The sequence below is a fragment of the Gavia stellata genome, chromosome 3 (assembly GCF_030936135.1).
Source record: "Gavia stellata isolate bGavSte3 chromosome 3, bGavSte3.hap2, whole genome shotgun sequence".
NCBI lineage: Eukaryota > Metazoa > Chordata > Aves > Gaviiformes > Gaviidae > Gavia > Gavia stellata.
Window position 1 is genome coordinate 15907249 of NC_082596.1, and position 27799 is coordinate 15935047.

Below are 27799 nucleotides of genomic sequence, written 5' to 3' on the forward strand. Positions count from 1 at the left end.
TTTAAAATGACAAACTGGTCCCTTTGTTGATAAATGTTTTATATCCTTGCCGCTATGCCTGAATAGTTTGCGTAAATAATGTATTAGCTCGCAAACAGACGTAGCACATTCAGGCAGACACTGCCCAGCGGGGCAGGAATGCTAAAAAAGTGAAACAGATGATTCTGTGCGGTGTTGAGTGCTGGGAGTGGGCATGGGCGTCAATAGGGACCAAGAAACACCATCTGCATCTCTTAGGATTGGTCCCGACATAGCTCAGATGCCTGACACTGCAGTGATGCATTAGGGCTCCAGATGCGAGCAGTCAGGCATTCACCATCAGCAGGTATGTGGTTTCCCTGGGACTCTTAGGAGCAAAATGAAAAGCGGCACTCAGAATTGCGATACGGTCTGGTTTAGAGAGTGTTTGGCGCTTACATTTGCAGGCTGGTTTTCAAAAGACTTGCTTTGCATGCTTGAGAAGAGCTCTCCTTCAAAGTGAGGTTTTCAATTTGCTTTGGTTGGTTATTCCTCTAACTTTGTTCTCAAAATGGGCCTTGATTTTTGAAAAAGTAATTTTGCAGACTTTGTGTGTGAGGTTCTTTGTGTGTCAGGGCAGGGTCAGGCAAGAGAAGAAGGATATGCGCATGCATCAGTGGTTTCCAGATGAAAGTCCTTTGTAAATAGTGAGGAAGTGCATACATGTAAGTATGAATGGATGCAAACGTGCTTGTGGGGTTTTTTTAGACAGCAATTTTACATGCTCAAGCTGGGACCTAAAAGTCCCATGTGCCACCATGGGCAATTGTAGAACCATAGAATGGTTTGGGTTGGAATGGACCTTCAAAGATCATCTAGTCCAACCCCCCTGCTCTGGGCAGGGACATCTTGCACTAGACCAGGTTGCTCAAAGCCCCGACCAACTTGACCGTGAGCACTTCCAGGGATGGGGCATCCACAACTTCTCTGAGCAACCTGTTTCAGTGTCTCATCATTCTCAACGTAAAAGATTTCTTCCTTATATCCAATCTAAATGTACCCTCTTTCAGTTTGAAACCGTTCCCCCTTGTCCTGTTGAAAGTGGGTGAGACTCTCTCCAGCCCTACTGAATAGAATATAGTCACCCTGATCTGATGTAACATCAACTGAAGACCACTGCAGTTGCCTGAACAACCCTAATAAAAGGTAAAAACCGCCTAACAAAAGCCAGCTGCAATTCTATACTTATATGTAATGGTGTGCGGCTCGCGTTTTCCTCTGGCTCAGGAGGAGAGGAGCGTCTGGCTCTGAAGGGGACCTAGTGATGCAGAGCTGCAGAGGAGCCGTGCTCTTGTTCTAGCTGCCTTTTTTGCTGAGAAAAGCGAATAACAGAAAACTTTGATTTTACTGTAATCAGCAGAAGTGAGCGAGCACAGAGAAGGAGCAGGTCTGTGGAGGGACAGATCCCCTTTTACCTGGCCACTATGTGAAGCACAGTCCTAGTTCTCAGACTGCACATGGGGTGGCCTGATTTAACTTTCTGTTAGCAGAACTGAGGACGGGAATGGGAGGCATCACTGAAAAATAATTATCAGTGCGTTTTTGTATTTCTTCTTGCTATCTCCTCTTTTCTCTGTCTTAGAAAATGAAAATTATTTTAATACTCGCTGTTGACTGCAATAGGGAAAAAATTTGCGGAGTTTCCTGCCCTTTCACAGTTCACACTCCTGCATTGCTTTATTGCAGAAGTTAGTCCTCATTAAGTCCAGAAGATCAGCACCCGCTGTCAGTCAGTGGAAACCCGCCATGGACTGTAACAGTGCTGGGATTTCACCCTAAAGTTCAGTGCTACAAAATCAAAAGACATGGAATTAGAGTTCCCCCCCCCCGCCCCTGACTTTGTGTTCTACTCCTATTTTTGAGGTAGTTTTGTCTCATTTATAGAAAGGAGAAAGAAAATACTTTGAGATCCTGAGATGAAGTCATATATGAGAACTAATAAACAACCAAAATATTGAAGTATCTAGATATGTTGTGGTGTTACCACTCCTGGGGACTAAGCTGCAGCTGACTTCTTATGAGTAAAAATAAATCACTTCTCTATTATTTCATTCAAAGTTGTTCCATGGATTTGCTGAACTAATTTTTCCTCCAAGCATGGTCACATTTTGGGTCAGCATGCCTAGACAACATGGGGCTCTGCCAGCAGTTCCTGTGTAAAGTCCCTCAGTCCCTCTTTTTTTTTTTTTTTTTTTTTTTTGAAACAAATCCAGTCATTCATAGAAATGAACTCCTGCATAATTAGAGCCAGTATTGCACATCATCTTTGCTTTCCATTTTTAGATGTTGCGTCTGGAGGACTATAACTTTTAAAGATGCCAACAAGCCACTTAGGAGCTCGATAGCCGCAATGGGAAAATCTGTGGAGCTGAATAGAAAATGATAAGCTTCATAAGGACTATTCTAAATCGTTTGGTAAAGAGCTCAGCCAGACATTCAAAGCAAGAATAGAAATTATAACCCTTTCTAATTCAGTCTTCAGGGGTTTGTACTTTCTCTACTATCCTGCTGTCCTACAGGCAGCTTAATGGAGAGGACGGTGTTCTTTACGCCAGAGTCCTCTGGACTCTGCTAGGTCCAGTTATTGGCCTGTGGCATAAACCGGTGCAGAGCATTGATTTTATTCATATTTTACCATCCAGGGCTTATAATCAAACATTTCTCTGTCTAGGTTAGTTAAAACATTCAGTAGCCCCAGATACTGAAGCACGAAACTCTAGAAAACTGGTCCGCTTCAGCATTTTTTAATCTCAAGTTTTCAATGAAGGGCTATTTAAAAATAATTAAGAAAGATTTGGAGGCCTTTATTTTTCTGACAGGCAGGAGGGAATCATCGGCTTCAGAGCCAGCAGGTGTTGACAGGTGAGCGATCTCACAGTAAGTCTTTTATTTCTCCGTACTCTGAGGCTTTCAGGTATGTCCTGTAATCTCAAAATTAGAGTGGGTGGCAGATGAGCTAAAATTTGTTTCTTTGTTCAGAAAATGCACTATGGATTTTTCTTTGTTTGGGTCTTTAATCCAAACTGATCCTTTAATAACTGAAATTCCAGTAGTAGGCTGCTTTTTTTTTTTTTTTTTTGAAGTTAGAGAATAAATCAATAAGAAAACTCTTTGCAGTGGGAAATTACCCAAAAGATGTTCACAGCTGGACTGTCACAGCATGTGAGGTCAGTTAATGGGACCAGATGGGGCTATTTAGGATGAGTGTTTGACACTGCTTCACTGCTAGGAGAAGGCAAAAGTCCCAAAAAAGTCACTTTGTGAAGGACAGAGTATAATATTCCCAATTTTAAAAATAAGAATCATAGAATGAGAGAATGGTTTGGGTTGGGAGGGATCTTTAAAGATCATCTAGTCCAACCATCCTGCCATGGGCAGGGACATCTCGCACTAGATCAGATTGCTCAAAGCCTCATCCAACCTGGCCTTGAACACTTCCAGGGATGGGGCATCCACAGCTTCTCTGGGCAACCTGTTCCAGTGCCTCACCACCCTCACTGTAAAAAAATTCTTCCTTATGTCTGAGCTAAGTCTACCCTCTTTTAGTTTAAAAGCGTTACCCTTGTCCTGTTACTACAGGCCCGGGTAAAAAAATCTCTTTCCATCTTTCTTATAAGCCCCCTTTACATATTGAAAGGCCGCAGTAACGTCTCCCCAGAGCCATATCTTCTCCAGGCTGAACAACCCCAACTCTCTCAGCCTGTCTTCATAGGAGAGGTGTTCCAGCCCTCTGATCATTCTCATGGCCCTCCTCTGGACCCGATCCAACACGTCCATGTCTTTGCTGTACTGGAGGCCCCAGAGCTGGACCCAGTACTACAGGTGGGGTCTCACAAGAGCGGAGGAGAGGGGGAGCATCACCTGCCTCGACCTGCTGGTCACACTTCTTATGCAGCCCAGGATATTAGTTCTGTCTTGAAACGCCAAAGCACACTGTCAAGAGTTAGATACTACTTTCAACTTAGTCCTGCATTTTTCTATGCAGAGTACTGGGGAACAAGGCTGGGTAGATAAAGCCCAAGTTCAGACTGCGTGGCAGTTTTCCTATCAGTGAAATGGAGATGCTGCTTTGTTCTCCTGCCGACAGGCTGAGGTTCTTTATGTTAAAATATTCAAAAAGGAGTTTGTGATCTCCAGGAGATGGCAAGGTAGAGGTACCATAATGATGTAAAGTGTTGGCATAATTTATTGTTAGAAGGATCCTGTTAGAAAGAGCCTGCCTGAACCACTGGATCAACTTAACAGGTTGGTCTTATCTTTCCCTTGTAAGGGTCCAGCAGCTTGATGGGCAGTAAGTGCCAGACAGGCACGTTTCAGGCAAAGAGGATTCATATACGTTTATGTCTCTTCAGAGGGGGTGGCTAGGAAGGTGGGTCCACATAAAATCTTACCCTGTGGCTGTGTGCGTGTGTGTTCCTGCGCCTGCATCCCTGCGTGCAAGCATCAGCATCTTCGATGCTTTCTCACTGACCTAGAGTGTATTGAATTCACAATATGTGGTGCTGCATTTACATTCCTTGGAAGATACAAGCGAGCGGTGCATTTGCTTCCTTATGGACTGTTCCTATTCAGGCATGTTGTGAGTTTTCTTGCTGCCAGCACAGCAAGGTGCTGCTGTGAAACAGGCGCTCTTAGAGGACTTCAAAGCCTAGGAGCCAGCGTTTGGTTTTAGAAGAAGTGCTACACGATGCTATTAGCAGGTTGCCGGTAACTGGGGCGTAACGCCGCCTAGAGAGGCACCTCGGCAAGGTTTGCCTCTGACATGCTACTTATGAGCTCTCTCTGGCACACTTGTTAAATAAGCAGTTATCTTTAAACATCAAATGATGTTGGTGAGACCACATTTGCTACTGTATAAGACTACTTGTTCTAGGTGGTGTAACCGCCACACTGGGAGCCAGTTGCGTAGTAGTTGGCAGTCCAAATGTTGTGAGTGCTTTGCATGCACCATGTAGATTTACAGGGCATTCTGTGTAAATTTTTAGACAAAAAAATTGTTAGAGCATTTGTATTTGTTAGAATGTACATTGACTTTAATGGCTTGTGTATCCAAATGTTTCTGTGCATAATATTGAACTGAACTGAATCCAACTGTGATGTCACTGAAGACTTTAAAGATTATTTCAATTTCAATGGTTACTGTCCATCTTAACTGTAACAAAGTTCCTTTAGCAGTATATTAAAGTAAAAACTCTAATTCCCTGTTTTTCTTTGTTAATCCAACCTTCTGAAATAAAAGAAGATGCTGGCATGGAAAGGAGAAAACAGTTGTACCTTGACATCAGTTGCTGAATGTTTGCAGAGTTTCATTTCCATTGGCAGGCCTAGAAGAATCATGCAGGATTTTCATTAATTTAGCAGCATTTTCAGATTGGGCTCACGCTCATACCCGTACTCGGGTATTACCTGTGTGCTGAGATCACTGTTCACGCACACTGTGGCTGTACTTACACGGTAGCATCCCTTGGAGCCCTGCAGCCAGGGCAGCATGGCAGCAGCGGCTGCAGTAATGAACCAGGCTGAAAGAAATACTCCAATGGCTGCCTTTCAGCACTTGGCAAGAAAATCTTTTTTATGTTAGTTTCAAGGTCGTCAGATATCATTATAGCCAAGTATTAAAAATTTCAAAGAAAGGAGGCAGTGTGTTTGATTTATAGAATAATTATCTAGCTTTAGCTCTAACTTGGCTTTGGCAATGGTTTTGCAAGCACTCGAAAATTAAATCCATTTTTTATGGCACTACAAGGTATTATCTCACAGCAAATGATAATTAAACACCTGTGAAATCAATTAGCCCTTTAAGCAGGGAAAAAAAAAAAGTTTTCCAATTATGTTTTTGCACCTCCAAACTTTCTAATTCCAGAACCAGTGCTTGTGGAGAGGGAGATGAACTGCCAGCCAGTAGCCTGTTAACTGCCATTAAGATCACCCCAAAGCATTGCGCAGCTGTAAATCCAAAAGCAAGCAGTTTGCAGCGACGGCACCCTTCCAAGTAGGATGCGTTAGCCTTTCGAGCTCAGTCTTGGGCAGCTATCTATCTGACACACAGCTGAGCTGTCAGCTTTTCTACAAAGACAGTTACTCACTTGGTGTTTTCAGTGCCAAGTTTTACTTGACAGTTTATTTAAAAGCCAACATACCTTAATGGAAACCAAGCAATGAGACGCTCCATGTGACAGAGTGGGTTTCTTTTCAGGCTCTCTAGCCAGTAGTTCAGAGCCATCTGCATTAAGCATTCACACATGGAAAACTGGCCGACTGGTTAATAGCTGAAACTGAATATACTGGAAAACTGGGAAACACCCCGCCATTTAGCCTTGTGTTGTAGGTGTTTAATATCTGTCTTTGTTGTAGCACTTGAACTGATGCAGGGACTTTTGGAAGATGCAGCATGTGTTTGTGGGCTTGCAGATTCAAGGAGGGAGCCCTGGACGTAGTTGGTTAAGTGCCATCACAATTTTTGGCTCAGGAAAGAAAAAAACAGCTCTAGTCCCATCTGACATCTATGGCAGTATGTGCTGATACTCCCTGCCAAAGATGAGCTCCAGCATCTTCCAAAAGATGGATTATGTGTGACACTGTTAAAATATGTACTGCTGGGTTAAACCCTTTATATTTGTTTTGGATTCTGCTTCTGTATTTCCATCTGAATTTTGATAGCCATAACATATGGCTGGTGTTTGGTGAGTGCTGTATCACCAGAGAGGAGGGAGGCAGGTGAAGATGCTGGGGTTAGCATTTCCAAGGTCTGTCTAGCTGCTGGAGAAGCCACCAGTCATCTGTATCTCAGGTTTTCCTGAAATGGGAAGGATGATCGTATGCCGTACCAGTGTTCAGAAGATTAGATAAGAAAATATGTACACTGCTTTGTGATTCCTATGTGACAGGTGACATATAGCTGGATAAAGTATGATAATCATTATATCTGGGTAGCTGGACATATCTGCTGGTCTAAATAGCCAGCGTCTTTTTAGAACTCTCTTCAGTCAATGGTAATAATGATGTGGCTTTGGAAAAAAATAGTTTATATTAAAATTGGTAGTGAAAATGTTTCCCAGGCTAGTTTATAATCTCTTAAGTGTAGTGACGTGGGGAAAAGCTTAAGCTGTAAGAAGGAATGTATGGCATGGCTGATTAGTCACTGCAGAGCCTCTGCAGCCTGCCCGGGCTCCTTGGGATAATGGTGAACCAGGAATCCCAAGCAGTCCTCTAATCCACATGCTGATTGGCAAGGTCGGCACATCAGAAGAAAAAAGAAAAGGGGGGGGGATGGGGAAAGACAGAAGCAATGTGTTGGATCAAGAAGTTAAAATGGTAAGAGCATTTGGCTGAGCAGTGTTTCTCCTTCGGATGATTGCCCACACGGCGTTGCAGTGTTTACACCTGCGTGATAGATGGGGCCGAACATGTTTTCTCAGCTATGGGTGGTAGCAGGGAGGGGATATTTCAATTAAAGTGTGAATAAATTAGAACTGATTACAAATAGAGCTATTTGTTTATGCTTCCTAAAAAGGTACTAGCTGTGAACAAGGTGCACTTAATCATTACGGAAGGAAGCCTGAAAGTTAATAAAATAGTCTGCTGATCCTTACAGAGGGATGCCAGCTTTGGGTTACATCTGTAGCTATTTTAGTTTTAAAGCCCCAACTGTCATTTTAGAGGCATATGCATTTTGGATTTTAACATGTTTGAATGATGCAGCTGAGGCCCAGGCCAAGCCGACCCTAAAATTGGCAGTAAAATGTTACCTCCATGCAAGCATGCAGAATGAAGGAATACAGGAATATGAGCAATAAGCATGTGCCCCTTCTCCCTGGCAGTCTTCTAACATGGAAACCAGGAGCTTTCTGGAAATAAATACCCTCCAAGCAAAGCAGAGGACTCCTCTCAAAGCTTTCCTACAGTAAATAGTTGGGAAGATTAACTGCCGGCAGGAAAGGAAAGCACCAGAAGGAGCATGACACAGAAGCAGCACAAGTAAGGAAGAAGTGCCCGGCCAGCTGCCCGCGCGGTGCCCCACAGTGCCAGTCTTTGCTCTGATTCCTCAGCTGCAGTTGGAGCCTGAAAAACCTCTGTAGCCAGGTAAAACCAGAGCGTCTGGGTGGACAGGTAATGCAGAGCCGTCCCCACAAGCTGGCAGCTCTGGATTTGCAGAAACCACAGCGATGCAAGCTGGAAGACCATAACAAATCTCCTTGCCATCTTCAGACATTACCAGCTAATGGAAATAAGTAGTTCTGAAAGCAGATATAACCCCCATTGCCAGGGGAGAAGAAGAGGCAGCTCTGGAAGAACCTCTTCTAAACACTTGACTATTTTAAGACCCCTCCGCCAGTTGCGAGCAGGGTTATAATACTTCATTGCCTCCCTGAGATCTTGGTGAGATTAGTCAGTGAAGGTGGTGGGGAAATCGAGCCCATCGTTGATGCAATACTGGTATTTGCAATAGGTTCCAGATCAGTACTTAATGTACAAGTGTCCTGCTGTAGCTGATAGGGTGTTCCTGGATGTCTGCGCCAGCTCTGATTTCTCTCCTGGACAAGTGAAGGAGAAATTTCAAGACCAGCAAAGATTTAATTCAGATACCTACCTTTAATCATAGAGATTATCTCCCTGACTTCACTGAAAGCATTTCAAGTCAGAGTTAAGCAAAGTGCAGAGATGCTTTCAGGTGAGACGTGTATGCTTCCTATGTGGAAAAAAATGCCAATTGTACATAGGCAATTTTCCTTCCCCAACTAAACACTGGCAAAACTCAAACCTCTTGCTGCTGCATGCGTGGTTCCTACAGAGCTGGATGGGAAGGAGTCTAAAACTGAGGATTGCCCTGACGCTTTCTGTCCCCACCATGGCCTGTGGGCTGGAGCTTCATTCACCAGGTGATGGTTTTGCAGCCAAGGTCTCCTCCAAATGCTGCCTATCAGTCTGAGAAAAATATGGAATGGTCTCTGCTGCAAACTCCACTCTAAAGTACTATATGGTACATGTAAACTATTTCCTCCGCAAGTGATGCTTCAAATTACAAAGCTATGCTTGCAGCTTGACAGAGATGTTTATGTATTTGTGGCTGGCTACATGTGTTGTGTGAAAGGCGTTTCCAAATTTGTATTTAAACATACTGGGTTATCTTCTATCTTTCAGCTAAGGCAGGCTACCCCTGTTGCTTTGCGTGCTACCCATGAACTAGTAGAAGTAAAATTAGCATCTTGTGTTTAAGAATTTCAAATAGATGCTTGATCCTGGAGTGGTGTTAAGTCACCTTAAACCATTTGCATTGAAATTGCAGAGAAATTTGTTCATTAGAAGAATCTCTGGTGCAATTCATTCACCGCAGCATCTCTCGATGGATATTGCTTTACTCTGGGTCTGCTCCTGTTATATTTGCGGGTTCTCCCTAAAGTGAGTGGAAATTTTGTGCCCATACATCAAGGTTAGGATGCGGCTTTCTGTGTATGTATGATGTAGATAAATTGCTTGATGACCATGAACCGTGCTATTCCAGAGCTCAGCAATAAATCACGTTAGGCTTTAAAACACACAAATGAGAGCAAGATGCTAACTGGTTTCCAGGTGGGAAATGGTCAACAAAATCCATTTTCTTTTTTTTTTTTCTTTGTAAATCTATCCTAATATCAGCAAATTAGATATGAAAGAAAAGGTGCCCATTATAAGATGTTGCTGGCGTATGGAGGACTCACTTGTGCTGGCCTTGTTCTCTGCTTTTCTTTGTGTTCTGGTTCTGCCATCGACGTTTTGTGGATTATTGTTGAATTCTGGGGTTTAACAGGGTTTTACATTTTTAGCTAGCTAATGATGGGGGACTTCTGACTGGTATATTCTAGTCCTACAGGGTATTGTATTGTATTTTTGGTATTTATTAAAATTTTCTGTCATAACAATATACAGTGAAAGCGATGAGCCTCAGACCTCTTGGTATGTAAAAAAGGAATTCTTAAAAATGGCAACTTTTTTTCTTTTTCTGGTATTCCAGTTTCCTAATATTTTCCCCCATGAGCTGTGTCCCTGCTGGCTGGTGAGCTGGGACATGGCTGCCAATCAATATCCCACATGGAGGAAAAGAAATTGCTGCCACTTGGATGGAATATGTATATATATATTTTAACCAAAGTTGAGATACGATTTAAAAAAAAAAGTACTTTGAAGTCTGTTTTGTAGTTTTAATTAATGCAACGAGGGTTTTTATTTTACTCTCAGTGGAGATAATCTTAATCCATTCACAGTGACCTTTTCTTGTGCAAATTAGCTATACACGCTTGTTTAAGCAAATGGGCCTTTGCAAGATGTCTCTTCCTAAAGACAGAGCTTATAATTGAAAATTGGCTTACTCCCAGCTGTCTGGCCTGTGTGAGAATACAAACGTAGATCCGGACTTTTTTATATGTAAAATATGATCATATACATATGTGTATATATACACATATACATGTATACAAAAAAAATAGGTCTGCCTGCAGGCTATGGTTAAATTAGATTATTAGTGTTAGAAAATTTCAGTGCCACAAGTTACTGTCAAAATAACACCTGTCTGCAGAGGCCAGGACACTGGAGAATGGAGGGTGTTTAATCTGGATCCTTTTGTCTCAGACGAGGTCGGTGCCATTCACAGTTCCATGGGTTTGCCAGAAGTACAGAAGTACAGCTAATAACAGGCTGAAGGCTGGAAACTGTTAGGATTTGATGTGTGGTTTTGGTGAATGGTTTTGAGGTGATTGATGGAATCAGAAAAAAAGCCAGGAGTGTTTATAAACACTTAAAGTTTTAATTTGGAGGAGCAGTGGTCATTGCAGCTATGTGGTTAATTGCCCAAATTTGGCAGTTTATCCCTCTCACCACACTTGACAATAACCACCAAGTGAGTCATTATAACCCCCCGTCCCTTTTTTAGTGCCTGCTCGATAAGCAAAGATTTCTTTGGTATAGTTTGAATATTTTTTGCTTTGTACAAACCTCTTGCGCAGAAATGAACACAGTTGTGCATGACTTTGACTAAATCTGAATATAAATCAGGGTCACAGAAGTGCCACAATAATGCTTTGGGTGTCAAAATATTTATATAAGTTTGTTGTTAGAACTCATGCAGGCCTATTTATACAGAAATAGCTGATTATTGCAAAGGCAAAATTATTTCCTTTCTTCTCAGTTTCATCACCACTCTCCCCAGCTGTCTCCCATGGTGGTTGCTCCTAAGGATGAACAAAAAGGAGCCGGGGAGATGGCTGACACACGCGTGCACGGAGGGGGCTAGTTAACCTGGTGGTGAGCGGTCTTGGTCGGGGATGATTTTATCCAGATGTGTCCCAACAGCTGTTTGCATTTTCACGCCCAGTTACTCTAGGACTCACCGCTAATTGAATTTTCTCTTTTCTCCCCTGTTCTTGTTAGGTATGATTACCGTGAAATGCTGCACAATGCCACTTTCTGTCTGGTTCCCCGTGGCCGCAGGCTTGGCTCTTTCAGGTTTCTGGAAGCCTTGCAGGTAAGAGCTGCAGTTTAAGGCATTGGTTACACTGGCTGCAATTCAGTGTGCAATAGCAAGGAGGTGGGGAGGAGGGAAATGTGTTTCATTTCCCTAGTGGACAGTAATCCACTTTGCAAAAGCCTCTCTTCATACTTCTGGAGCAATTGGCAGCTTCTTCCCAGGAGGGGCTGAGCACCGAGCTCATCTGAAGGTTGAATTGCGTTACCTCCAGGAAAAGGGGTTCCCTGGATGTAGTGAGGCTGAGAGGTTGGACCGGTTTAGAGCAGTATTTTATCAAGCTGTGAGACTTCCCGTGGGAGACACTGGCCTCTACAAGTAAGCCCCGGGGCAGTAAAAATAGCTTTTTGTTTTCACTTAGCTAAAACAGACCTGTTTATGCATTGCCTGTCTTGAGATGGTGTTTGCTGAACATGCAGAAGGTGGCCTGGAGGTTGTAAAGCCCCAGTTGGAAGCTTCACATGAAGGTGGATATAGGCTGATCTCAGGGAGTTCACAGTGTGTCTGGGACAGCACCTGAATCCCCTTCACCTTTTAAAAACATCTTGGTAATGGTCTCCCTTTTTTGCTGTTGGCCAGCAGCAGAGGGCAATGCAAAGAGGCTCGTGAGTCACTTGGCAGCACAGTGATCAAGCCTGACACTGACCTACTCCAGCTGCAGCTGGCGTGACCTTTTTTTTTTTGGCAAGCATCAGCTCAGCCCTGGAGTCCTGGATCTTCAGTCAGCCACACAGAGCATCTTGGGAGATGCTGCAGCTCCCCTCTAGGACTGGCATCTGGATTTCCATGGGGGCTGGAGTGGAGGGAAGGGGAGGCTGAGGCGCTTCTTGGTGTCAGTGAGATGGCAAATGAGGACACGTTACAGGGTCTTGCCTCCGGATGTCCTTTTGCCATTTGGGAAGTGTCCCAGCATTGGCAGTAAAGCTATTAATGAATAGCATCACATCACTTTTCTTCATCAACCACAAAATGTCCCAGCCGCATTAAGGGGTGTCGTTTACCACAATGCAGTGCAGGATTCAGGTACCTAAGTGTAGGTGTATAACGTCATTTTAGAAGCCCAGGGGTACACTTCTGGCTTTCTGCTGCTTCTCCAGAAGGTCTCCAGTAGATCCTGTATCATGTCTGCCAGCCTTTGAGGGGTTTCTTGGATACCCTAGAGCATTCCAAATGCGCTGGACACTTAGGTTTAACCACTGAACCCTACACCTACTGTCACATTTGAGATCCAAGTTCTCGACTGCCACTTACCTCTTTGCTCCTACTCAGGAGAAAATTAATAGCCTGCAAGTGCTGTTCCCTCTCCAGCCTCTTTGGAGGAAGAAGTGGGATTGGCTTATTTGGGATGACAAGACACTTCAGTTCCTTCTGAAGAGCACTGCTCACCTCTTTTTTCTGGGCCACAAGTCATGCAGCTTCTGTTAGATACATCATCTCAGGAGAAGAAAGCAGGGAGCATACCTCACTGTACAGAACTTGGAGGCTCCAGGTCAATGATGATAAAGTGCAGGCACTGAGGATTTTCCTAACAGGCTAGCAGCAGTATTCACTGATTATGATGAATTCCCAATTTCTGTCTGGCTCCAGGGCATGTTGAAAGACGTAATCCACATTAGTGGAATGTTTTAAACAGAAAAATACATTGCTAAGTGTTTTCTGGTTGCCTTTTTTCATGCACTAATGTCATTTCCTTACAGAAGATCACAGTTCTTTACGCATTATAAGCACTGCTGTAATGCAGAGACTTGACCAGTCTAAGATCCTGTGTGTAATACATGTTACCAGGGAAGGTACAGCAGTCTGAAAGGTTCCCCTTTATAGCATCTTTTGTGAGGTATGGGAGGTCTGAACCCTAGTCTGGACCAAATTCAGAGCACTTAAGCTTGGCTTGATCCAAAAGAAACTGAACCAGAGTACAGGCTTGATGCAGATCCTTTGGTAATAGGTTCTTTCATCACATCAGGAGGTTTTTGGTTTGGATCTTATGTTGTGATCCGGCTGACCAGAATGTAGTGGCGATCATTTCTTTACAGAAATACTGCCCTATTTAGTGAATATTCGCAAACTTGCTGTCTGTGCAGAGGAACTTGCGCAACTCATAACAGATTAAATAATTTAGACAGATCATACTGGTATGAAATAGATACTAAATGTGTAGGCATTTTGTTTGTTTTAAGACAGAAAGCAATTCTTATTTTTGTAGACAGGTGATGACAGATGAGTTGTGTTTGTGCAGTTGCCTCTGTTTGGGGAGCTGATATCTAACAGGACAGGGAATTCACTCCTCCTTTGTGGAAAAAGTGCTCTGGAATTAAATATGATCTGTATTTTCTGTAGGGTTGTCTTGCAACATACTATAAAAATTGAGGGAGTTAGTTAGCTCCCTGCTGAATGGTTCACAAAGCAGCGAGGGAGGCCATCATTTTGTATCAAATTCTCTGGTGTTACATCTGCAGCATTTTAACAGTTCTGCCTTCGTCTGGCAGCATAAGCGCCAGATTTCAAATGCCACTCTCCATGTAAACCCCACCTTTCAGTGAATATGAATAAGCGCAAAATGAAAAATGATAAACATTTGGGCTGCCCTCCTGTGGCCTCTAGCTTGTGGTATTCTATGCCATGTTGCCTCTCCTTCTGAGCTGGTGCAGAAAACAATGGTCATGGTGTTGGTGCAAACCTCAAAGCTTGCCCTAATCATCAGGTACCCACTAATGACTGCAATGCCTCTGTCTGCATGCAGGCTGCCTGCGTCCCGGTTATGCTCAGCAATGGATGGGAGTTGCCGTTCTCGGAAGTGATTGACTGGAACCAAGCTGCCGTCATAGGCGATGAGAGATTGTTATTACAGGTAAGAAAAAGACCGCGGCCTTCAGTGGATCAGTTGATTATTGCTGCCGCCATCTAAATGGACCGGGAAGATGAATCCAAAAGGTCAGGGCTGTAAAAGAATTTTTCTCTTGAAGGGATTGTCTGTGTCACACCGGCTATGAACTCATTTAATATGACATCATTCATTTTTTGACCTGAAGGTCATTGCAGTCATCAGGCCACATTCTTAAATGCAGGAGACTCTTTTATTTTTCCTAAGAGCATGAAATCTCTTCTGGTGTGGAGCACCTGGATGCCTCTCTGAGGCAGAGCAGTCCTGGACCAGATGCTGTGATGAGAGAGAAAACATTTGAAGGCAGGTTCTGCTCTAGTCCTTCAGAAACAGGTTATCCTCAGGGGTTCCACCAGCGCTGTGTGTCTGGCTGGCAGGTACTGGAGGGACTCCTCAGGAAAGCAGATATTTTCTCAGGCAGGAGTTACCACCTAACAGTTTTGTGGGAAGTAGAATCTGTCCCTTTTCTGATGTCTGGACCATGTAACATTGCTTTCTGAAGCAGTGTTTATGCCACTTATTGTTGATCTCCTTGAGATCATGGAACAAAGGTGGGCTGAGAAGTTAGAAATTCCCTGCTACCGTCAGCATCTACTTTGGTTTTAAATTCACTAGATTTTTTTTTTCTGTTTCCCTAGTGGGTTTTATAGTCTAAATACATTTTGTAAAGTATGTGGAGAAGTTGACGTTAGGAAGAGTTCTTGAAAATTTGGTTTCCCCAAAGTAGCATTTGGTAAAATGCCATTGCCCAGCATGAAGCTGAGATCCACGAGATCTGGAGTAGCCACTAAGTAGCCATGAAAAGTTTTGGGGTTTTTTAATGGTTGAGTTTAACTCATTTCCAAAGTGGCAAGCTATTGTCATCCACGGAGAGAAGCCTTCAAAGGTACAGGTGTCTTGGCACACCAAAAATTAAGTACCTTTGAAAATCTCATTAGATGCCTATTTATTTGTCTGAAGAAGTAAATATTTGTGAAGAGCTGGCCTAGCAAGCCCTGCAAAGTGCTGCCTATTCTCCTTAATTTGATACAAGTTGCAAATATAAAAGGGTCATTTGATTTTTCCTTCTGTGGACAACACATTTTTCTGAGCAAAATTATTTCTCTCTTTAAATAATAATAATTTGCTGATCTTCATGCTTTCCGGTAACGTGCCATTCATTCTCTTCACAGCTGCTTCCATATTGAACAGCTACTGCACCGTTATTAACAGTGTTTTTAAAGAGCTGGCAGAGGGCCTGAATGTCTGCTCTGGGAAATGTTTTTGTTATGTTACAGTTTTTCATTTCCTGTTTGAGAGCAGCTCGGATGTTTTTATTTGCATATTCTCCCCATCATAGTGCTGGGAGAGCTTAATCCAGCCTTTCTGCATTTATTCGTGCAGGGTGGTTTTTCCCTTCCCCCTACTTATTACTGAAGTGACCTTTTATTAAGATGTCATCCCGTTCTAATAATTCCAGTGTAATCCTGCCAGATTAGTATTAATACATCATTTTCCTCACCTGTCTTTCTGGACAGGTAGATTAATAACTAATAGTCAAATGCAGTTAAAATGGGAGCTCTGAATTTTCTTTCTATGTGTTGTAACGGAGCAGGCACCAAGGCTTTTTTTTAACCTTGGCACTGTGTTTGCAGGCACTCGCAAGCATGGTGGGGTCTGTAAAATCATAACTTCTTGCAGTAACCTTCACAGTCGGAGCAGCCTTCCCTTTCGAAATGTGTAGCTGGGAATGAGTATTGATTTTATTTCTTGCTCACACACATATGCACACAAACGCAACGTTGCACATAATGCAATGAAATGAATGAATTTATAGACAAAATGCCATATCACCACTGTGAAGTGACTTTGTTCATGTGTTTGCTGATTAATACACATCCACGTACAGCCAGTACAGGTAATGTTCATTATCCCTCTACTTACTGGAACTTACTGGAAAAGGAATGAAAAGAAAGAATATTCACCTCAAAAGATGAAATTTGATGCAGTTATTTACCATTCTGGAATAGTGATGTGATCAGTTGCAAAAACATATACTGATACATGTTTTTAGCTTCTACCTTTCATACTAGTTTTGCAGGGAATATTTTACCTAAAGACCTATATTTTACCTAAAGGGCCTATAGCAAAGGAATGTAAAGTACCATCTTCGACAGTCTGACCATTTTCTTCTGTTCCACCTTGCTGTAGTGCTAACTCTCATAAGCTCAAATTCTGTATTATAGTTAGCAGTGTCTCTAAGATGAAGGTCTAAGAGAGGAAGGTCTTAGAGAGCAGAGATTGTCCCATCTGACACTGCACCCTGTGGAGCCGTGGTCTTATTGGACACAGTGTTCAGACCTGAATGCAAACAATGCAGTAAGGAATTTACTGATTCTTCTGGAAATTTTTTACATATAAATTCTTAAAATCTCAAATTTTCTTCGGGAAAATGTTTCATGTGAAATCATTTGATTCGGGAGCTTGTGAAAGCAAATAATCACCACTGACACTTCTCAATATTTTAGGAATAAGCAAAGTGTGTTATGGCCAGGAAAGGGTGGAATGTGGTAGGGTGCAGGTAAACTTCAGAATGAGCTGGGATGTGCAAAAAGCAACACACAGCCCAGGTGTATGCTTTTACAACTAATGACTTAGGTAAAAGATTTATGAGAAATGAGTGTCTGACAACAAAGTGACCTAATTTGAAATCACAAAAAAGTAGGTGCAAAAGCACAACTCTTCATTCCTAGAAAAAATGAGCACAAATGAGCAACGTATCCTAGATGCCTTTCTGATGCTGTGAGTAGCCCTTGTAATTGAAGCAAATTGCAGTTAAATTCCCTCGATAATGTCAATTTGCATTGTCAAAGTGGTGTACTGGAGGTGTTGGTCAAGTTAAAGAATGACACGTACGTACGTTAGTTTCCCTCCAGTGTGGAAGAGGGACTTGGGGATGGGGAAAGACATAGAAGTGAAGCCCTCCCCTTCTGATCCAGTGAGAAGTTGTGGTTTTTAATGGCAAAGCATAGCAGCAGGACAATTTGGGTTTTATTTGTAAGGCAACTTATACCAGAATTAACGTGTTGATTTAATGGAGAGAGGAAAAAAGAAGCAGTGTTTTCCCTCGTGAATAACAGGTGGCGTGGGAGACGTTATTCTTTCCACCCACAGTAATTAGTAAAATGCAATTGATCCACAGGCTCCCAAAAAGTGTAGTCTTACTTAAGATGTTGCTATGTTTTCCTTAGGGCACTTAGTGTTGCCATGCTGCGGTAAATATAATTCCAGATCCCTTTAATATACTTTGAGAGTGGGAATTATTGTTGGACTCTCCAGACCTGCAGGTACTAGTTTGTTAAAATACTAGTCCATGAAAAGCTTTGTGCATGAGGGATGTATGGAGGAACCCCTTACTGTGCCACACCACAGCGCTGGGGAGAGGGAGCTTTTGTTACCATAAAATAACCAAAAAATAAAAGAAAGCAGATGTTAAAAAAAAATTCGTATGTTCAGTACCAAAGGTTATAAAGGGTTGTGTCTCATTCATTTCTACATCAAGGCTTTAACTGTTGACACACGCATCTCTGTCGGACAGGAGCGCTGAAGCTGTGCAGCTTGCTAATAGAGGAAAGGACTTGTCAGCAGCATATTAATTTGATGAGTTTGCAGTGTTTTCTGAAGCTTCTGACTATATTATATCTTGTATTACAGATTCCTTCTACAATCAGGTCTATCCATCAGGATAAAATCCTAGCACTTAGACAGCAGACACAGTTCTTGTGGGAGGCTTATTTTTCTTCAGTTGAGAAGATTGTATTGACTACACTAGAGGTGAGTAAAAATTGCCTGGGACCTTGCCGAGCAGCGAGGTTTCCGTGCCTGTCCAGCTGCTCCTCTCCTCAGCCAGCATTGGACCTTGGTTTTCATGACATGCAATTGGTCACTGGGAAAAAAGCTTGGCATCTTGATAAGTTTTCTCCCCTAAGGAAATACTTTATTCATTATCAGAATCCACATTAGAAAACTGACACAGTGAAAAATGGGAGCTACCTGACACATGGAAAAGTTGTCATGTGTGATCTTGCCTTCACAAGGCTTTATGGCTTATGAATCACTATCCTTGTCATTGGTAGTGAATGTGTTTCTTTAAGAAACCTTTCTGGAATTAATTTTGGAAAAAATATTACTGTAAAGCTCTTCCTTGACCATTCCTTAACATTTTGATGCCTTGTGATAGGGCTATTGGTCTGGCTAAAGGAAAAGGGGGGGCTTGTAAATCAGTGTCTTATCTTCACACAGAGGATAAGGAAAAGGCCTGATCATCCTTATAAATTATTAATAAATAATCATAATTAGACTGCTCTTAAACAGGAAGACAGATGATCTCAAATGTGGAGAGAATCCTTTCTGAATTCAGAGACGGAGGAGAGATGAAAGGCTCTTTAGAAGTAGGGCCCAGGCTACAATTTCAAAAGCAGGTTTCTCTTCTAATTGTGTCGCAATTTTGCACATAAATTTTTGACACACTTTTACCACTGAAAGTGGCTCACTTTGTAGGTGCAAATGCATTTGTCTTATGCTAATGGTTTTGCAGTTGCATCTGTCTTTGTGCACAGTTGTAAAGCTCCACATTTCCCACTGTGCCTGCTTTCCCCTGAAAACTGCAAATGAGTGCTGCTGCCTGCAGTACTGGTTGCCCGTGGCTGATCTACCTCCAGCTGCTGCAAGACAGTCCCTTAGGTTTTTCTGTGCCAGTGAAGAAAACCAGCCAGGGAACATTTTCGGAGCCCCTGGCATAGCTATCCTCTCAACACTCTCCCCCCCCCACAAAAGCGTGTCTTCATCTGTGCTGCCTTTTGGGAACGGCTCTGCATCCTCAGACTCCCCATAAGCACTGATGAGATAGTGATAATTATCACAGCCCACACCAGGATTGGACTAACAAAGCTGGAAGACCACGTGCCAGTGCTTGCAGTCTAATTTACCCTTACAGAAGTACACTTAAGGACAATCAGGGTGCCTCAGGTATCATGTGCCCCTTCTCTACATGCACCTTGTTATCGTTAGGTATTTTTAGAAGGAGAGGGGTGCACAGTTCTCCTCGCTGCCCCTCTCCTGCCTGTGCTGGGGCTGGTCTCGAGGGGACGCAACCTGCAGCCCCCATGGCCTTGGTGTCCATCACATCAAGCTCCAGTGCTCACAGATGTGTCTGTATCGCTGCCCTGGGCCACGTTGGCCCATGTGGCCGCAGGTGCCCAGGGGACAGCAAAACCCATAATAAAGCTGAAGCAGCTGGGCAACCAGCAAGCTGGAGTTTCTGCTCGGAGGGGAAAAACTAAAGTGAAAACAAAAATCTTCCTGGAAGGTTTAATTTAATGAAACCAAGTAATGTATGCCTGGTGTTCAAGTTATGTTCTGGGTTTTTTCATTTGTTTGTGAGGGTGGTTTTGGTTTGAGGGGTTTTTTGTTTATTTTTTAATTCAGGACTCTGAGAAATTTTTGAGACAGCTAAAATGGATCCTGTTCTTATGAACAGATACTCGTTTCACATTTCAACTTGTGTAAGTAAAGTTGTGAGTTAACTTTCCTTAGGAAAGGAAAAAACCAGTTGAGAGTGATTTTTGATGTCTGAAATCTGCAAGCAGTATATCCTCTTCTTGAAATGTGATGCCTGGAAGTAAATTCCTAGCAGGATTATTTTTTTCTGGTGGATGTTATCCATCGTCTGTTGTAACACTGTTGTGTCAGGGTGCTGTGATGATGCTAGATACCATCAGAAAAATCACTTGCCTGCTAACTGCAGCGCTGGTACATGTCCACGTGTGAGGATATCAGTACAGAAAAAGTCTTCACTGACTCAGGTGTCTGCAAGGACATCACAGCTCTCTTCTGCCCTTTATCCTGGACACCTCTGCAAACATTAAGTCACATTTTAAGGTCCTTGATCTTCTCACAGCACTTGGTGGCCTAAGCCAAACAGCTCATAGCCCAAAATGAGGTGTTTGAATCATTTGGCCAGCAACCCCATATTGCAGGCACAGAGGAACTGCCCAGTGCCATGGCCGTGGTGTGGGTTAGGAAACAGTGTTCATGAGTGCCTGCTGCAGGCTGGTGAGTCGGAGCGCTGGCAGCGCAGCAGTGGACTGCTGCAAACACCAAGCACACACATGCTCCAGTGTATCTACAGTTTTTCAGCTTGGTCTTCTCTGAAAAACCCAAAACATCCCTAAATCCCTGTGCGGCGTGCTCAGTCCTCCGCTGGGGAAGAGGAGGGGAGAGGTACAGCACAAACTACAGACAAAACATGTTTGATGCTTGGCCGGGGCATGTTGAGAAGCAGCAATGATTAAGGCAATATGTGAACTTTTTGAAGCGTGAAGATGAGGGAGACAAAAATATTGGACTATTAATGAATTCCAAAAAGAAAAGAGAGATCTCACCAGAGATCCTAACCCCTTCCTCCTCTGATTAAACTTCCTGTCATGCCTCATCACTGGAGAGACCGTGTAGCTGCTGTCTCTGCAATATGTGCAATGCTATACACTCTGCATTTTAATTGATTGGTCCTCCATGTTATCTTCTTTTATACTTTTCTGTTCTCTTTCTGCCAAGTTTTCTTTTCTCCCCTCTATCATGACAGACAGCTAGGTTTCTTATGTAGACCAGGAGTGTGATAAATTAATCTTCCATTTGTTAACTGCGATAAATCGCCGAGGCCAGCTCCCCAGCCTGGTGCGGAACTGCGCTGGTGAGATTTGTGTGCCTGACATGCACCGAAGGCTGTGTGTGCTGCATGGCACCAGGGGCCTGCTCCATGTTAGAGCAACGTTTGCTCCAAGTGCGCTGAGGCAGCATTGAACGCGAGCCATGTGTTTCCCCTGCAGCCTTGTTGGCTACCAGCGTGGTGGAAAACTCCACCGTCTGTGGAAACCTCCTGACCATGTAAGTTTGCAAACTTCTCCTTATCTGATTATGCCCCAGTTCTGAGAAAGCAGGAGGAAGGAGCTGTAATATTTAGGCTTTGTGGTAAACACTCGAAAATATGTACTTTCTAGGTTCTGTCTTTGTTTAGTGGCATAACTTGCAGATGGAGAAACAGCAGTCATCATCTTTTTTTTCCTCTCTCCACTACCATGCAGGAGATCTGACAACTGATACACCTAACTTCCCAAACAGAAATATTCAGATACGCTCTTGTCAGTGATGGAAATACAGTCCTAAGTCTATTATTCCGAGACCAAAAAAAAAGGTTAAATTAACTTACGCATGTGAGCGAATTACTGCATATTAGCTATGGTCATTGGCTTTAGGCAAAATTCAGACAACCATGCTAACACCTAACATTTGCCCCAGTTTAGCAGTACGTATATCACCACCAGCAGTGGATTGCCTAGCACAATGTAACTGGTGTTTTGATTTTTTTTTTGTCATGGCAATCAAAAATTCCAGGAAAACCACTTCCTGTAGCAACACTTATTCATGTTCTATATTGACCAAATGTCCCTCAGCTCAGCTGCTTACAGAGATTTTAACTTGTTTAGACTCCCAGCAGCTGCTTTTGTTTGGCTTGTGTTGGGTCTTTTTGCTTGCTTTTGGGTTTCCTATGGTGTGCATATATACCTTCTTTAGTTCCATAGATTTTAAGGCCAGAATGAATGATGAGGGATCACATTTAGTCCAACTTCAGAGCCATAGAGTTTCACCCAGATATGCCTATGTTAAGGCAGGAGACGTTAGGTTAGGAGAACTAACATGTTGTTGGCACTTGAGACCTGTGCAATTCATAAACTGACAGTTACATGAAATCTCCTTCGGAGATCGCAGAAGATGAGCTGCAGAAGGTGGCAAGGCAATCCTGCTTAGCTAGCTTAGGGGAAAATTCTTCCTTCACCACCCCCTGGCCCTTTGCAATGTCCCATCTCCAGACCTGCCAACCTCTGATGCTCTGAGAAAAGGCAAATCTGCAAGAACATGTGGCCCAACAGCAGATTGCACATAGAAAGCTGCATCTTATTTGGAAGCTGAATTTGTCCAGTTACAGCTTCCCACCACTGAATCCCACCACTTTGCAGCAAGTTTGAAAAAGCTCCCATCGGTGTAAGAACCACTGTGGTTCTTGCATACAGGTATCTGATGTAATTAGTTTTATAAATGACTATTAATTGTACAGCCTTGTGTCTTTTTTTGTAGCTTGTGGTATTCTAGGCAATAAAGTAGATGACCTAGCAACCTGTTCTGACCTTAAAAGTCTAGGAATCTATGTTCGTGGCCCTCTGCAGAGACAGACAGTAGTTGCCAAAAGATCTTTTTCTGTTTCGTCCAACAAGGGACTGTTATAGTACTGAGACGTGGAATCAGTGATGTATCTGAATGCTAATATCCCTTTCTAATTAAGCAAAAATGAATAATTAGTGCAGCCTGATTTGCTGAAAGTCTTTGTGGTTTTGAATGCTCTCATTATCTCAAAGTAATACCTAGCTTTGTAATGCCATCCTCAAATAATTATCTTCTGTGAGTTCTGGATAGTAAAGCTGACAATGAACTAATCGGGCTTACAACTGCTAAGATACTCTAATAGACAAAATATTTGACTTGAAATACAAAATGCAATGCATTGCAAGGTCCCCATGTCCAGAGAGACTAATGAGGTGCTCTGAAACCTATTGCACAAAGCCTGAGCTGCTGAAGTGGTGTAAAAGTGTGCAGGTTCTGTGTCATTTTAAGAGAGATTAAGCAGGAATGTCTAGTAATTTGTGTGCCTCAGCTTTTTGCAAAATGGGTGATGATTCCAGTCAGCTGGAGTCCCTGAAGCTTCTACCAGTGACTATTACAGTCTATTTTAAAAATCATCACCTCTCCTGTTTTCCAGATTATTCAGGACAGAATATTTAAGCACATATCACGTAACAGCTTAATATGGAACAAACATCCTGGAGGGTTATTTGTACTGCCACAGTATTCCTCATATCTGGGAGATTTTCCTTACTACTATGCTAATCTCGGTGAGTGAATCCTTGCTCTAATTTGGAATTTGGAATGGTATTTGGAATTTCTAGTGGAAATTTGGAATTTGATCTTTGAGTAGCATGTGCCAAGTGACTTACTATTCATTTCGAGTTAATGATGTCTTTCGTTTATCCTGTCTCAATCTTCCCTGCCCACTGTAGACTGGAATGTCTCTGACTCATCAACATGCATCATGTGCCTCATACTTGCAAAGATTTTTTTTAAAAAAAAAGGTCCCTTCATACTTTTCAGTTGCCAGTAATTAATGCCTGAGTAGCTGACCCATTCATGGCCTGAGAGGATGTAAGAGAAATAGCTTTTTGCTTTCTTTGTTTATTTGTGCTTGGCAAATTGGAAAAGTGGTAATTTACCCATGACATTTGTTATTGGAGTGCATAGTTGGTATGGATTTATTCTCCATACCATGTGTCTTCATATGGATCCCACTAGAAGGAATGAATAGGGCTTAGGTTCGTGGCTTTTTCCTGAAGCAGAGCTTAAATGATGAGTTCTGCAGGGGAATGTGCCTGCAGGCTGAACGGATCCCGCTTACCAGACTGCTGCTACTTTTGGCTCAGCCTGTACCATCCGACTTGTGTGGATCTGTACTGCTCACCTGCTAAAAATTCACAGTTACTGTGTTAAAAAGGGAGAAGAAGGTTTCTGTGGAAATTTTGATGAAAAGTGACTATGACCCCACACAGATGAATTTAAATGAGATTGAGAGCAGTAATGAAGGGTAGATGCCAGTAAGATCTGTTATTTCAGGCAGAGAAGGAAATCATAGCGAGACAAAAATATGAGAATGGAAGGCAAGGATGCAAGCAGAATTATCAGCTCAGGAGGTAATTGAAGATGCATGTCGATGGGGATCAACCCAGAAAGAGCAAAAATCTGAGAGAGGCTGTAATGGAACTGAGGAAACTGAGCAAGCTTCTGGAAGTTGTGGAGATAGTCTGTTGAAAACATCAAGCATCCACAGCCAGACAGCAAAACAGAGCCCATGTCACGAAAGAGTTTTGGTTGAACAAACTAGATGTCAGTATTATCTGTGGGACAAACTGGATGAAAGAAAGAGATTACAGGACAGCTGTGGAAATAGTGAGTAAGAAAAGGCGGTAATTGTATTGGAGTCAGGGATTTCAGAGGGTGTGGGAGTTAAAGGGAAGTGGGATCTCCTCTGAAGCATCTGTTATCCTAGTATCCAAAATGAAAGGAGATGGCCTAAAAAAACGTGGCAAGGTTTGCATTAAGTGCAGCTTATTTTTCCAACTCCAGAGTCCTTTAATCTGTGCTAACCAGGGCAATTTTGTCTTTACTGAACATGTATCTCTTCATTTCAGGTCTGAAGCCTCTTTCCACATTCACTGCCGTTATCCATGCAGTAACTCCTCTGGTTTCCCAATCTCAGCCTGTGCTGAAACTCCTGGTTGCTGTAGCCAAGTCCCAGTACTGTGCACAGGTAAGCAGCACTGTTTGACTGTCAATCACAATGGAGACAAAACTACTATCCAAGGAGTGAAGAACCTACTGACTTCAGATCTTCTCAGTCCTGTTTCAACACCCTGTTTCAATTCTGATGTTTTTTTTGTCTGAGATTTCTACTGTCTGTGACTTGCATGCATGGGAAACAAAAATTCTGAGTATAATGGGAGTGGAATAGAGACTAATTAAATCCCTTTGTTTCATGAGGCAGGTAACATAATGACTGCACTTTAAAGATCTGGATTGTGTGTGCCGCAAACTGCAAAAGCATGTCTGTGCCTCAAGAGCCCCTGCGTGATCTTCCTTCCTCCCGCTGTGGCTCTTAGTCTCAGCAGTGCCAGGATTTCGGCTTCTCTAAAAGAAACCCTGGGGAGTTCAGTAGGAACACCCTCTTGCAGTGGAGTGTCACAAGTGGTTTAGCCGTTGTGAGAGACAAAGTATATCAGTGTCATCTGTATGACCTGGCCGAGATAGAGACTTCCTGAGTTCCTGTCCAGCCTATATTTTCCTGAGAGGACGTATATTGTAAATAGTCAAGATGGGTGAAATTACTGTAGGAAATGTTATTTTTATACAGATTTGTATCACTGTTGTTGATTTTGAAATTCCTAACTTGAATTTAACATTTCTGTCTGGAGATTTGAGTCCTGAGAGTTAGGACTGCATTGCAACAAAGGTCTCTGATCATGGTCCAATATTCTCTTTCAGATTATTGTTTTATGGAATTGTGATAAACCCCTCCCAGCCAAACACCGCTGGCCTGCCACTTCTGTGCCTGTCATAGTCATTGAAGGAGAGAGCAAGGTAGGTGGAGAGAAGCATGGTAAAAGATTGCCTATATCCTCCAGTGGGACCAGAATTTATTCTTCCAGCTATTTTGGTGAAAGCTTTGTAGTTCCCAACAGTTTGACAGCTCCTTTCTATTCCTTAGCCTTTTGTACCAGCTTGGTCACAGATTCGTGTTTCATGCGTGAGGCCTGTGTTCTCAGAAAACATCAGCATGGCAATTAATGCCATGAATCTGAGATTCACAGGTGGGACCCAGTTTTCAAATGTGGCCCCAAGAGTAGGTAATGCTGACCCCATCTTTGGAGATTTCGGTCTCTCTGCAGGTGCATGAAAGTAGTGATGCAGCTGGATTCATTGAGTCTGAGCAGTCAGGTGCAAGACTTGGGGGTCAGCTGCAGACTCAAAAGCAGAGAAAGAGATGAGAATGAATGGTGTTAACTTGCCTTTGAAAAGTACCTTCTCTCATGGCCTTGTAGGGTACTACCACCAGTGATGAGATCCCACCACCAAAAAAAAAAGGAAGGGACAAGGTACACTTGCATGGGAACAAAAGCACTATGTCGTATCTTGCTGTGCAACACACTTGTTTGTTTGCACTTCCACAAAGTCGAAACAGACACCATGCAGATGAGAAAAGAGGGGTTTTTTTAAATCCACACTGAAGTGGATGATTCCTTTCCAAATACAGGCCTGAGAGAAGCAAGACTTCTTGCTTCTAGACTCTGAGACAGATTTGGGCTGGTCCCCTCTGCAATCTCTGTCAGCTGGCTGTTGAGCTCTGCATTTGCAAAGGGAACTTTTAGTGGCTTTGGCTGTACAATCCTGTTTTGAATTTATAGTCCCGTCTTTGGTCTTTTCCCCCAGTCACCTTAACAAGGGAAAGCAAGAGCCCTGTGAGGTTGGCAGCTAATGGCTCTTGCCTTAGCTAGCCATGTAAACAGCACCAGGAGAGTTGCCGCAGGGCTGAGAAAGGCTGTAGTGAGCCTTTTGAACATTGTGGGGTTTTTTTCTTTCTTTTTGGAAAACTTGCAGAGGTGAGATAGAGGAGAAGATCTCTGACCAGTTCTACAGTGTTTGTAGAAATTGGCCCCAGGCACTGTTTGGATTACAAATGAGTCTCCTGAGCACACAAAGGTGTGTTTATAGTGGACAGTCTCTCCCCTCTAATATCCCAACGTATGCCAAATGGCTTCTTGCGAGGAAAAGCTGTTTGTTTGGACAAAGCTTGCAGAGCCAGAGCAGTTCAATTCAAAGGTTGCACAAAGGAACTGCTTTTCATCCTCAGACTTAACTGAAGTGCGCTGGCAGGCACAGTTACTCTGTGCAGGTGATCACAGAGGTCTGCCTTTACCGAACCTTCACTCTTCCCTATGAAATCAAGATATATTATCACACCCATTTTACAAAAGGGAACTTTAGCTACAAAAACAAATACATAGGTAGTCCCAACTATTGTACTATTCCACAATTTTACACAATCTGTAAAAGAGCTGGGGTGAGAACACGGGTCTCCTGCTGACTGCTTGCACTGCTTTGCCTTAGCATAAGCAAAGCAAAACTGTCAACCCCTGCCAGATCACCTCTTCCTCACAGCCACTGCCTCCCTGGACCAAGGCCATTGTAGCGATGAAGGGATGCTCTCCAGACACACCATGAACATCCTGATTATGGAGGCAGAGCTTTATCTGAACCGAGGCACAGATTGCAAAGACTTGCTTCCAAACAGGTTGCAGGGGATGCAGAACTGACCATGTCCATTATGAGGGGCATGTAAAACTTCTCCATGTCCCTGTTTCCATAGAGTGATTTCCTCTTACTGGGCCTCATTTTTGTAATGTTTTCTTGGCATAATAAATTGGAAAAGAAGTCCATTAACTAGCCAAGCTATTTTTCCTAGCAAATGAGGGAAACAAATAGTGTTGTGTCCTTGTTACTACTCATCAGTTCTCAAAAGGTGCTAATTAGTCTGCTAAGAAAACCGTATGGGTTCTTATTTCTTGCTGCTATCTTTTTGATCCTGCTTTCCCATCTATATCCTATGACTTTGAGAACTGTCCTGCCGTAGTTTTTAGAAGCTTATTCTGCATATAGATTTTATATATATAGTTATGTCACTTAAGAATGTGACTTTTTAAAATGCT

The 27799-nt window shown here is 42.8% G+C and overlaps 1 protein-coding gene across 1 annotated transcript in view; it reads left to right on the forward strand.

Annotated features, from left to right (window-relative positions):
• Positions 1 to 27799, forward strand: part of EXT1 (exostosin glycosyltransferase 1) — a 181572-nt gene that overhangs the window by 145502 nt on the left and 8271 nt on the right. The window contains exons 2-7 of the mRNA XM_059836358.1: positions 11422 to 11515; positions 14256 to 14363; positions 18090 to 18209; positions 23248 to 23380; positions 24728 to 24846; positions 25578 to 25673. Coding sequence (XP_059692341.1) covers positions 11422 to 11515; positions 14256 to 14363; positions 18090 to 18209; positions 23248 to 23380; positions 24728 to 24846; positions 25578 to 25673 — 670 coding nt within the window. The remainder of the gene's footprint in view (positions 1 to 11421; positions 11516 to 14255; positions 14364 to 18089; positions 18210 to 23247; positions 23381 to 24727; positions 24847 to 25577; positions 25674 to 27799) is intronic.